The 12,219-nt window shown below is 38.7% G+C and overlaps 1 protein-coding gene across 2 annotated transcripts in view; it reads left to right on the top strand.

Annotated features, from left to right (window-relative positions):
- Window positions 1-12,219, top strand: part of PRKG1 (protein kinase cGMP-dependent 1) — a 1,197,769-nt gene that overhangs the window by 984,233 nt on the left and 201,317 nt on the right. For both annotated transcript variants that reach the window (XM_041728585.1, XM_041728584.1), the window contains exon 7: window positions 5,613-5,707. In XM_041728585.1, the coding sequence (XP_041584519.1) occupies window positions 5,613-5,707 (95 nt within the window). The remainder of the gene's footprint in view (window positions 1-5,612; window positions 5,708-12,219) is intronic.

Here is a 12,219-nt window from a genome sequence, read left to right as displayed (position 1 = left end):
AGAGTTGGATCAATCTCAGATATGATCCTCATCAAAAGAAGCAGGTTGCAGAACATGTGTGGCGTGTTGCTCTTTTTATGATGGTCAAAACCAGGCAAATGTGTGGTTTATGTGCACAGAACGAGATGTGAGTGCATGCAGGCACGTGCGTTAATTGCAAACAGTAGAACAGGGATCGTGAACATCCGCTTCACCACAGACATGTCGGGAGAGTGAGTTAGGACGGCCCACATGGAGAGGTATGCTAATTTCCCCCCGTGTTACACAGAGGGTTCAGTTGTCAAGTGAGACTCCTAGGAATCCTAAATCTGGCCAAACTGATGTACACTCATGACTCAGAGAATGTAGGTAAGCTTCAAGCTCAGGAGGAAAAAAAAAATTCCAACCCAGCATATATCCCAGATTACCAGATATAGTTCCTAAAGTGTCCTCATTCTGCATCAGGAGGCATTTTGATTTGCAAGTAACAGGACTAATTTTTAAGTGATATGTGCAGAACGGTGTTTGAAAGGAGAACTGCGGTGTGAGAACTGGGGCTCCTCTATTAGTCACAAAGGAAGGAAAATGATGACCTCAGAGACCCTCATTGTCTAATTGAGTCTTCCCTATTAATCTGTGAATTCCAGGCTGGCTGGCTTTCTTTCTTTTTTTCCTTTCTTTCGTTCTTTCGTTCTTTCTTCTTTCTGTCTTTTTCTTTCTTAATAAGTGTTGCTTTGTTTATAAAACCTGCCAAATTCATACTACACATTTTGTTTTCTTTTTGAATTGTTTTTGATTAAACATGTTGGTTGTGTACATTGATCTTGTTTAGTGAAGACTTTGATATCAAAGATCTTTATATTGCTTTAAAAGTATCTAATTTTTAGGGGATCCCTGGTTGGCTTGGTGGTTTAGCGCCTGTCTTTGGCCCAGGGTGCAATCCTGGAGTCCTGGGATCGCGTCCCACATCGGGCTCCTGGTATGGAGCCTGCTTCTCCCTCCTCCTGTGTGTCTGCCTCTCTCTCTCTCTCTCTCTCTCTCTCTCTCTCTCTCTCTCTCTCTCCCCCCCCCGTGTCTATCATCAATCAATCAATCTTAAAAAATATATAAAAGTATCTAATTTTTATTTTGATTCTTTTTAAAATTATAGTTAAAATGGTCTTAAAAACTCAAACTATGAGACTACACATATGTCTTGTAGAAAAAAGTTAATGTATAGATAAGTAAAAAGAACGTTAGAATACATACTCTCTTCTGTCTGTCTAGAAGGATAAGAAGTTTATGCTCAAAATAGCATTTTATACCAACAATGAGAGAGTGGTAGTAGTGATAGGGGATATTTATTTTACAATCAAATGCTTGAATTTCTGAAATAGGTGAGAGAAGTAGGAGAAGGGGGAAATATGAGAAAAGTAACCAATTTTTTGAGTACTTATTTTTTTTTTTTCCAAAAGATAGCATGAGGGAGGGGGAAGGGCAGAGGAGGGGGAGGATCTCAAGCAGACTCACTGCTGAGCCTGGAGCTCTACAAGGGGCTCAGTCCCAGGACCCTGAGATCATGACCTGGAAACCAAAAGTCAAACACTCAACCGGGTGAGCCACCCCAGTGCCCCGAGCACTTACTATTAAGAGTCTGCTTTTCATAGATTTTTCTCTTTTAATTCATACACATATATGCAAGCCCTCCCGTTTTTTTTGGACAAGGTGATGAGATAACAGGGGTTTGAACAGGCCCAATATTATTTTTAAGGCTCCAGAGCTGGTTCTTTCCCATAGCAATGTGGCTCCTAAAGCACATTGTAATTTCAGGGAGGAGAATAAGCAATATAGGCCGAGGTCACAGAAGCTATCTCTGTGTATGTGGCTTTCTCTACCCTGACATTTTTTTTAGACTTAAAGATGCAAATGCCCATGCCTGGTGTCTGTGCATATTTAGAATGGTTCATTATTTGTACAAAGAAATAGTGTGGAAATTACAGTCTTAAAGGAAAGCTTTTATTCTTGCTCTTTGAATTGCTTATCTTTTCACATATATGGATTATCCGGGTAGGTTTTCCCTCACAGTTGTCGCATCAGCAGAAAGTGGTCTATTTGATAGGTGACCCACTTTTTATGGCTCTGTTAGTGCGTTTCAGTAACATCTTTGTAAAGCATATTTCCAAAGCCAGTGAAATCTCCCCATGTCTTGCATGTGTCTGCCATTTGGAATTTCTAAACATTTTTGTTGTTGTTCTCAATCAAATGGCAAATGTGTAATTGTGTAACGTATCCTTATATCTAATTGTGAATTGATGATCTCATGGTATAGTTCACTTTAGTTCATGACTTTTTTTTTTTTTTTTTTTTTTTTTTTTTTTTTTAGTAGCAAGGGCCGACATATAATTTCGTTGGGTTGTACCTCATAGTAACAGATGAGAAAACTGAGACCCAGAAATAAAACAATGAATTGATGTGTATCACAGTTTGGTCTCTAGAACATTTGCATCTGAATCACCTATATTAATCTTTTGAAATACAGATTTTCAAGGCCCATTAAGTTAGAACTTCAAGAATAAGGTTCCAGTAGCCTTTATTTTTTTTTCTTCCATTTTTTTTTCAGATTTTTAAAATTTTTATTTATTCATAAGAGACACAGGGAGGCAGAGACACAGGCAAAGAAAAAGCACACTCCCTGTGTGGAGCATGATGCGGGACTCAATCCCAGCACCCTGGGATCACACCTTTAGCCAAAGGCAGAGGCTTGACCACTAAGCCACCCATGTGCCCCTTCTTCCAAGTTGTTTTTTTTTTTTTTTTTTTAAGATTTATTTGTGAAAGAGAGAGGGAGAGAGCAATAGAGAGGCAGAGACACAAGCAGAGGGAAAAGCAAGCTCCATGCAGGGAGCCTGACGTGGGACTCGATCCTGGGTCTCCAGAATCAGGCCCTGGACTTGAAGGCGGCACTAAACCGCTGAGCCACCCGGGCTGCCCCCAAGTTTTTATTTAAATACCAGGTAGTTAGCATACAGTGTAATGTTAGTTTCACATGTAGGGTTTACTGATCCATCACTTACAAATAAGCTTATGCCAACAAATGTGCTCTTTCATCCCCATCACCATTTAATCCATCACCTACCCACCTCCCCTCCAGCAACGCTCAGTTTGTTCTCTACTATTAGGAGTCTGTTTCATGGTTTGCCTCTCTTTTTCCCTTCCTTTAGTCATCAGTTTTGTTTCTTAAATTCCACCTATGAGTGAAATCATGTGGTATTTGTCTTTCTCTGACTGATTTCGCTTAGCATTGTACTCTCTAGTTCCAGCCACATAGTTGCAAATGGCAAGGTTCCATTCATTTTGATGGCTGAGTAATATTCCATTATATATGTAATATTCCGTTATGTATGTAATAGTCCGGTATATATGGATACCACATCGTCTTTATCCAATTGTTAGTCAATAGATATCTGGGCTGTTTCCTTAACTTGGCTATTGTTGATAATGGTGCTATAAATATTGGGACACATTTTATCCCTCTGAATTAGTATTTTTGTATACTTGGGGTAAATACCTAGTAGTGCAATTACTGGATGATAGAGTAGTTCTATTTTTAACTTTCTGAGGAACCTACAGAGGATTCTGTTTTCTAGAACTGTTCTCCACAGTGGCTGCAACACTTTGCATTCCCACCAACAGTGCATGATGGTTCCTTTTTCTCCACATCCTTGTCAACATCTGCTGTTTCTTGTGTTGTTGATTTTAGCCATTCTGACAGGCGTGAGGTGATATCTCTCTGTAGTTTTGATCTGCATCTTCCTGATGAGGGGCGATGTGGAACATCTTTTCATGTGTCTGTTGGCCAACTGGATGTCTTCTTTGGAAATCTGTTCATGTCTTCTGTCCATGTTTTAACTGGATTATTTGGTTTTGGGGTGTTGAGTTGCATCAGTCGTTTTTTTTTTTTTTGCCACAGTTTTTTAATATATTTTAGACACTAACCCTTTACCAGATTAAGTCCTTTGCAAATATCTTCTCCCATCCCAAAGATTGCCTTTTAGTTGTGTTGTTCCCTTCACTGAGCAGAAGTTCCTTATCCTGATGAAATCCCAGTAGTTCATTTTTGCTTTTGTTTCCCTAGCCTCAGGAGATGTGTCTAGTAAGAAGTTCAGTAGCCTTTATTTTAAATAAGACCCCATACTCCGAAGTTTGAGAATAAATGGGATAGTGTATGTCTGTCCACATCTAAAAAGCCTCATCAGCATGCAAATGAGCATGTCTATGATACAGCTTGGTGTAAGAGGGTTAAAAACTGCATCCCTATGGTTTTAAAACACAGTGTGGAAAAGTAACCAAATGGATCAGTGGAGAATAATAATTGAATTCTCTCCACCTTGCATGTACATTCTTAATACTTATAAAAATTGTGGTCCTTGTCATCCGTTCTCTAAATACAGAAACCTGAAGCATAGTATTCTTAAATGTGCTTAGTGTCTTGCATTGTCTTCAGAAATTAGTTTTTTTCTACTTCATTACATTTTCTAGGTAGGTGAGTTTTAACTATTTAACCATTCTAGACAAAACATAGCCAGCATTATGAATATTAGTAGAACTTGAAGGGGAAGTGAATTAACACAAAGGTACAACTTATTGCATTTATGTCTTCATTCATGCAACAAAAACATTATTCTTTTCCTTCCATGGATTGTCATCCAAGTCAAAAGTCCTGTATGGGCCCAAATACCTTGTTTGGATAGTAAAGCTTTCCTGTTGAAGCAACTTCTCGCTCTTTATTAGGTGCTTATTATAAATTGTAGAGAATGTCAAAGGTATACCCACTTCTTTGAAGAGCATACTGTTATGGTGGGGGAAAAAAGACATATATATATATAAAATTCATAGATCCTTTAAAACTGAAATTCTTCTCAATGAAGCTTGTAGACATTAAGGACTGCCAGGGGTTAGAGACCTTGTGAGGCTTCATGACCATGTGAATGGCCTCGGAACAGAGGTTAGATTCTTTGGGAAAAGAGACAGGCATGTCTTAGAAGAACAGGGCCATACATGCGAGGTGCATAGAAAGATGTTCACTGGAACAATTCCAAAGCCTGTAAACAATTTAAACGTCCATCTATAAGGAAGTGGATGAATAAACGTGGAAGAAGGCATTGACTCATTAAAATGGATGAACTAGATTTATCTGTGAAAGGGATGGATAAGTAATAAAACAATGGTGAGAGGAAAAAAATGTGAATTGCAGAATGATACATACTGTATTAAGCTATTCATATATTTTTAAAAAGTCAAACATAAACACATTAAAGAAGACTGGAGGGATGCTCATTTAATTCATTATAGCGCTTGCTTCATAGGAGGTCGGAAGGAGGACTAAGTGAAATTCGAATTTCTGAATAATTTATTACTTCTAGAAAACAGCTTGAAACAGCAATAACAATAACTGGAGGTCATTTCTTGTGGTTTGTATGGAAACATTTGATACTCTTCTTGGTCCTGTCAGTGGTAATGTACTCACGGTCTTCATAGGAGTAATTTTAAAAGAAGAAACATGAAGTGGAAATAACATGATCAATCAACCAATTAGTTGATTTGATCAATCAGCATGTGCAGTGGATGTAGACTTTCATTGTTTCTCTTTGTAGGTGAATGTCACTCGGGAAGACTCACCCAATGAAGACCCGGTCTTTCTTAGAACTTTAGGGAAAGGAGACTGGTTTGGAGAGAAAGCCTTGCAGGGGTGAGTAGATCACATGTTATAGTTCTTGCTTGAGCGCTGCATAAATTCCCGTCTCACATATTGAGCTCCTAGCAAAACAGGCTGTATATTTGCTGTTTCTCCTAATCCTGGACCCAGACCCTCGATGGCCATTTTTATTTATTTCCAGGTGGGCTTGTAATGCATTTATATAAGCTCCAGGATTAATCAATTAACTTGTGTCACATTATTTTTATATTAATGGGTAATTTCTCAGCTTTACTCTCCTTGTCCGCAATCTCTATGAAGACTCTAAAAGAGAGGGGAAAGAGTCTCCCCTAAGCTAAGCTTACCTTGTGTGGCAGTTTTGCTCTGAATCCTAGGAAGATGACTGGTTGAGAGTTTGGAAATCCCTGGACTGATGGTACAAACCAAGGATCAGAAGGCAGTGGAGGCTTGCTGGGCCTCACGTCTGGGTGGTGGTTGTCATTGCCGCTGTTAGAGGTGGAGGTCACGCACGAGAAGATTCCCGGTGGATGGGCTCCAAAGGCTGGACCCAGAGAGACGTTCTGTAAGGTCCCTGAAATTCTTCTACTTGTAAAGCAAGTAGATGCTCGAGAAACAAGCATTTGGGATCTCTTCCTACCTACTATGGACAAAAAACCCAGTTGACTTTGTACTATACATATTGCAGGACGCATGACAAATAGGACAGATCTCTTTGAGCATTCTCTTCTTGTTTTCCAATAAGCAGCGCATCTCTATTATCAGTGTATAAATAGATGAGACTTTCAAAACTCAGTGCTGTGTGTATGTACAGAATCAGAAATATATATATATATACTTGAATCCGAAATAACCAGTAAACATTTATATTTGTATCAAATTCCAGATGGCCCAGTATCTGCTATGAAGGAGCAGCAATAGGATATAATTTATCCCTAAAATATTTGGAACAGGGAGTTTTGCTTCCATTATACTTTCATTTAAAAATTACATTATAGGCATTTTGTTTAAAATTATTATGAAGATACCATTTAGCGGGTTTTAATTTTTAAGCCACAGTCAGATAGCAGCTTTTTTTTTCTTTCTTACCCTTTCACAGCTACAGAAATGAGAGATCCTGCTAAGTCATCTTATGTATACCACATTACCTTATGAAAATTCAGAATTCAATGCATTTCACTTCTGTTTTTTTCTTCTCCTTTGTTCATTTGATCCTTATCTGATGAGTATGTATTTGCCATTAGATTTTTTTTTTCTAGAGGCGAAGTTGAAAGAAATACCATGTTCACTGTACGTGCCACAAAAGAATGCAATAAGCATTATCTTTCTAGTATAAAGTGCCCAGACCCATCCTTTGTACTTGAATCCTTCTTTCCCTTGATTGTATGTAGAGGATTCTAGAGAATAATGCTGCCTGGTTCCATTGGTCCAAGATTAACTGCCTATATGAAAAATGTCATTCCCAACAAAGCCAAAGAACCTGAAACATTTTCAGGCATTTCTGATTGAGATCACAAGTGGAACACCAGAAGATACAACATCATTGAAAATGGACAGGTTTGCTTTTGTAGCTTATTGCCACTGGATTTTGGCGCCAAGTAAAGAAAGCCTTTATGGCAAAAACCCCTTTCAATGGAAGAATGTGTCCTAAGAAGTGACCCTGAGGATGCAGTTCATGGAAAAGTTAGCAGATTGTGTCTGGTGTCAGAATTTAATGGCATTCCATCTAGGTTGAATTCATTCTGGCATATGGCTGTTCTCATGAACTGTCTGGTGCCCAAATCTCTCATATGCATTCAGTCCTCTGCACTGCTGGCTCCTCCCCCCACCGCCCTATCTTCCCCTACATACCTTCCCCCACCTACCCTTCCCCCAGGAATTTATTTCCTTCTTGAGCCCTTTGCTTTTGTTTTCTCGAGACTCAGCCTGGCTCAGCCTGGCTCCATAGGCCTATTCTAAACGCCCTCTTAAATGTCACCGGGGATTTGCTACTTGCAAGTCCTTTTCTGCCTTCTTTGGACTTCCCTTCTCAGCCATGGTTTTACATGCTGACCACTCCTTCCTTCAAATTTCCTTTCCTCTGGGTCCCGTGCAACTGTTAGCGTTTGTTAGAATTTTTTATTTGATTTCCTAAAATTCATCAGTGTTGTATCCTCAACTCTATTCCATGCATGTTGACATACTTGGGGATCTGTGATGGCATGTCACTTTGGTAAAGAAGTCTAAATCTTATATTCTGATTTGAGCGGAGTATCTGGCGGTTTTCAGATACTCCACATGTATCTGTTGAATGAATGGGTGAACGAATGAACTAAGAAACAAATGAGCCTCTTTAATGAAGCCCAATCAAACATTTGCTTCTTGCCATTGATCACTTTCTCCACTTGGATCTGTTTGAAGGTAAGGGGTTATGAACTCGCTTGTCTACAGGGAGCAAGTTGATAATGTCAATGAGTAGGGTAAGGTGGCAAACTAGAACCCCCCCCCCTTTTTTTTTTTTAAGATTTTACCTATTTATTTATGAAAGACACAGAATGAGAGAGGCAGAGAGGAAGGCTCCACGCAGGGAGCCCAATGTGGGACTCAATCCCAGGACTCCAGGATCATGCCCTGGGCCAAAGGCTCAACCACTGGGTCACCCAGACATAGCTAGAAACCCTTCTGTGAAGAGGAGACCATTTACTGAGCTCCAGCTGATTGTTAGACTTTTTTTTTTTTAAACAGAAAAAAAATCTAGGTTTTGAAAAATACAAAATGTGATTTTGTAACTTGATTTTTGAAAAACGCTCTGCAAGCAAATACAACAAACCCAAAAACCAAACCAAACATTTCTACAAACAATTTGACCTGTGGGCTGCCATTTTGTGGTGTCTATCAGATGTGCCTTCTTAAGGCCCTGTATCTAGATTCAATTGAGGGAAACCGATTAGGTGAGGTCTTCTTGATTATTTCCTTGTTTCAATATATTTTTTTAATGTTTTGATATCTTATGTGTGTAACTTGTTTGTTTTTTTAACCCTAAGTATCTATGTTCTTTTTTGATCTTTTCTTTGAGTCTCAACATCTCACACAAGAAATTCTAACTTTTCATAAATCAGATTGATTTGTTTCACTGACTTTCCCCTAAAAACCTTAAAAAATTTACCTTACTTTGAGATAGAAAGTCTTCTGAGCACTGTGTGTATACTTTTGGGTAATAACTATGCTTTTTTGCAAGTCATGTAATTTTAATACTTGGAAGACCAATTACATAGTAGTTAGCATTCTCTGTATGTACCTAACACAGCATTTCAGATTGTTGTTTTCTCACATATAAAATTTATATGTACTTGGAATTGTTGATTTGTTTTCCTGAGGATATTCAGCAGACCATTAAAATACTGATGGATTAGTAATTTTGACATGAGTCCTTGACCACTCTTTTTACATTTCAGAGTGCCTAATACTAGTATTGGTGAAGCACAGTTGAATGACAGAGCTGAAATGTGAGCTCAGTACCTCGACTCCAGAACTCCCTTCTAGAGTTCTGCCTCTAGACGTAACAAGCTCCATTTCCTCGTTCTGTGCAGACAATAGAGTCCTAGACCTAGCCATCTTATAACCTATATAATTACCATTCATTAACCAGTAGCACCTCGTTACCAGAGAAACTGACGTCATGGATTGCCTTCACTTTAGTTGATGTGAAGCAAATTATTCAGTATTCCTTGACTCAACCACTATTTTTTTTTTTTTTACTGTAAATAATGGTTTTTCCACATCAGAGGAAGGGCAAAATGTCCTGTTTACAGAAGGACTCTTTCCTTACGTACAGGAAAACTAAAGTTGTGTTTGGGAGAAATCACTGCAGGTGTAGTCTGGTAACTCCTGAGTCAATCCATCACACTCTGATGTTACTATGGTTTCAAGCTCTCTCCACCTGTCTTGAAACCACGCAGGATCTGCAGAGGCATCAGATGGTGTCAAACTCTCAGCCACACCCACGCTATGCATCTGGAATAAGGGTAGGGGGAACCCTAAGAGTAAGTGGAAGCTGACAGAGATGGGGCTGAGCTCTCACTTGCCCCTACCAGTTCCCCTGATGTTTGAGTCTTCGGCGTAGCCTGTGGTTCCAGCCTAGAAGTCAGACTGCCTGGGTTGGGATCCACTTTGTCATTTATGAAGTATGAGACCCTGAGATGTTCTTCTTTAATCAGAAATGGAGGTGATGGTTGTACTTAACTTTTTTTTTTTTTTTTTTGGTTGTTGAGAGGAATAATCAAGGGGATTGTCACAAAGTATTTGAGTACACATCTGTGGAGAATTTAAATTATGCTCAAAACAAAGTTCGTTGCTACCATCAGCACTACCACCATCTTGTTTTCACTGTTATTATCAACAGCACTGGCATCACCATCATCATCATTCCCCAGAATATTCTGCTACTTCTTAAATTTTTTTTTTAATTTTTTATTTATTTATGATAGTCACAGAGAGAGAGAGAGAGAGGCAGAGACACAGGCGGAGGGAGAAGCAGGCTCCATGCACCGGGAGCCCGATGTGGGATTCGATCCCGGGTCTCCAGGATCGCGCCCTGGGCCAAAGGCAGGCGCCAAACCGCTGCGCCACCCAGGGATCCCCTATTCTGCTACTTCTTGACCAAATTTATAGCACTTAGTATCATTGGCATAGCATGAGATACGGAGTCAACCACTCTCTGATTATATACCTTTGAGCCACTTAGCCATTCTGGGTCTCTGCTTCTGAATTTGTAAACCAAGACATTTGGACTAGGAGATCTCCAACTATCCGTAGGTCACAGCTTCTGCTTCTCTGGGATTTGGCTTCTTTACATTTGAAACAGACTCCTAGATGCCAGCTGCTGCCCTGTGCCACCCTGATAAATGGTGGCATTTTTAGTAGAAGGCCACTACCAGTGGGGCACTCCCTCCAGGAGCCCTCCTACTCTTGCCTCCTCCAACACCTATGCCACATGCCAGCCTCTGTCAGTGTTGGAAAAAAGAATAAGCTAAGACTATATGTCCCCAGTTTCTCCCCGCAAGGGCCCTGGATCTTAGGAAGGTGAATTAACATTTCTGAACCTACTTTTCACCCCTCCCTCTTTTTTATAATCAATACAATTGTAGGACATAAAAGGATATAATAATGGATCTAGCAATTTAACACTTTGTCATATTTGAATCTGGTAGCTCATGTATTTATTTGAGAATAAAACATAACAGATATAATCCGAGCCTCTCTGGTATCCATTCTTTCCTTCCTTCCCCTCATCAACTTCTGAGATTGGCCATGCGCATGCTCACCATTCATGTGTCCATGATATGTTATGCGTATATGATATTCCTAAATGTATGACTGGATTGTTTTTTGTGTGTATCGAGTTGTATAAGTTCCTTATATGTTCAGATACTAATCCTTTATCAGATATATCATTTGCAACTATCTTCTTCCATTTAGTAGTTTTTTTAGTTTTGTTGATTGTTTTCTGTGTTGTGCAGAAGCTTTTTATTTTGATGTAGTCCCAATAGTTTATTTTTGCTTTTGTTTCCTTTGCCCTAGGAGACATAGCAAGAAGTATGTTGCTATGGCCAATGTCAGAGAAATTACCGCCTGTACTCTCATCTAGAATCTTTATGGTTTCAGGTCTCACTTTTCATTTCAAGTTTATTTTTGTGTGTGGTATAAGAAAGTGGTCCAGTTTCATTGTTTTGCATGTTGTTGTCCAGTTTTCCCAATACCATTTGTTGAAGAGACAAGTCTTTCCCCATTACATTTTCCTGTCAAAGGTTAATTGACTGTATAATTGTAGGTTTATTTCTAGGCTCTCTATTCTGTTATATTGATCTATGTGTCTGTTCTGTGCCATTTTGATCTCTACAGCTTTTTAGTATAACTTGAAATCTGGGATTGTGATACCTCCAACCTTGTTTTTCTTTTCAATATTGCTTTGGCTATTTAGGATCTTTTGTGGTTTCATACATATTTTAGGATTATGTTATCAACTTCTGTGGAAAATGGTGTTGGTATTTTAATAGGGATTTCATTAAATTTATAGATTGTTTTGGATCATATGGACATTTTGACAATATCAGTTCTTCCAATCCATGAGCATAGAATATCTTTACATGTGTTTGTGTCATCTTCAGTTTCCTTCATCAGTGTTTTATAGTTTCCAGAGTACAGGTCTTTCACCTCCTTGTTTAGGTTTATTCCTAGGTATTTTATTCTTTTTGATACGATTGTAAATGCAACTGTTTTCTTAATTTCTCTTTATGTTATTTAATTATTAGTATGTAGAAATTCAGTGGATTTCTGTATATTGAGTTTGTGCCCTGCAACCTTAGTAAATTCATTTATCAATTCTAGTCATTTTTTTGGAAGAATCTTTAGGGTTTCTTATATAGAGTATCATGTCATCTATAAACAGTGGAAGTTTTACTTCTTCCTTACCAATTTAGATGTCTTTTATTTCTTGTTTGATTATTGTGCTTAGGACTTCTAATAACTACATTGAATAAAAGTAATGAGTGGTCATCCTTGTCTTGTGC

The sequence above is a fragment of the Vulpes lagopus genome, chromosome 14 (assembly GCF_018345385.1).
Source record: "Vulpes lagopus strain Blue_001 chromosome 14, ASM1834538v1, whole genome shotgun sequence".
Lineage (NCBI taxonomy): Eukaryota > Metazoa > Chordata > Mammalia > Carnivora > Canidae > Vulpes > Vulpes lagopus.
This window is presented reverse-complemented; position numbering and strand designations above follow the sequence as displayed.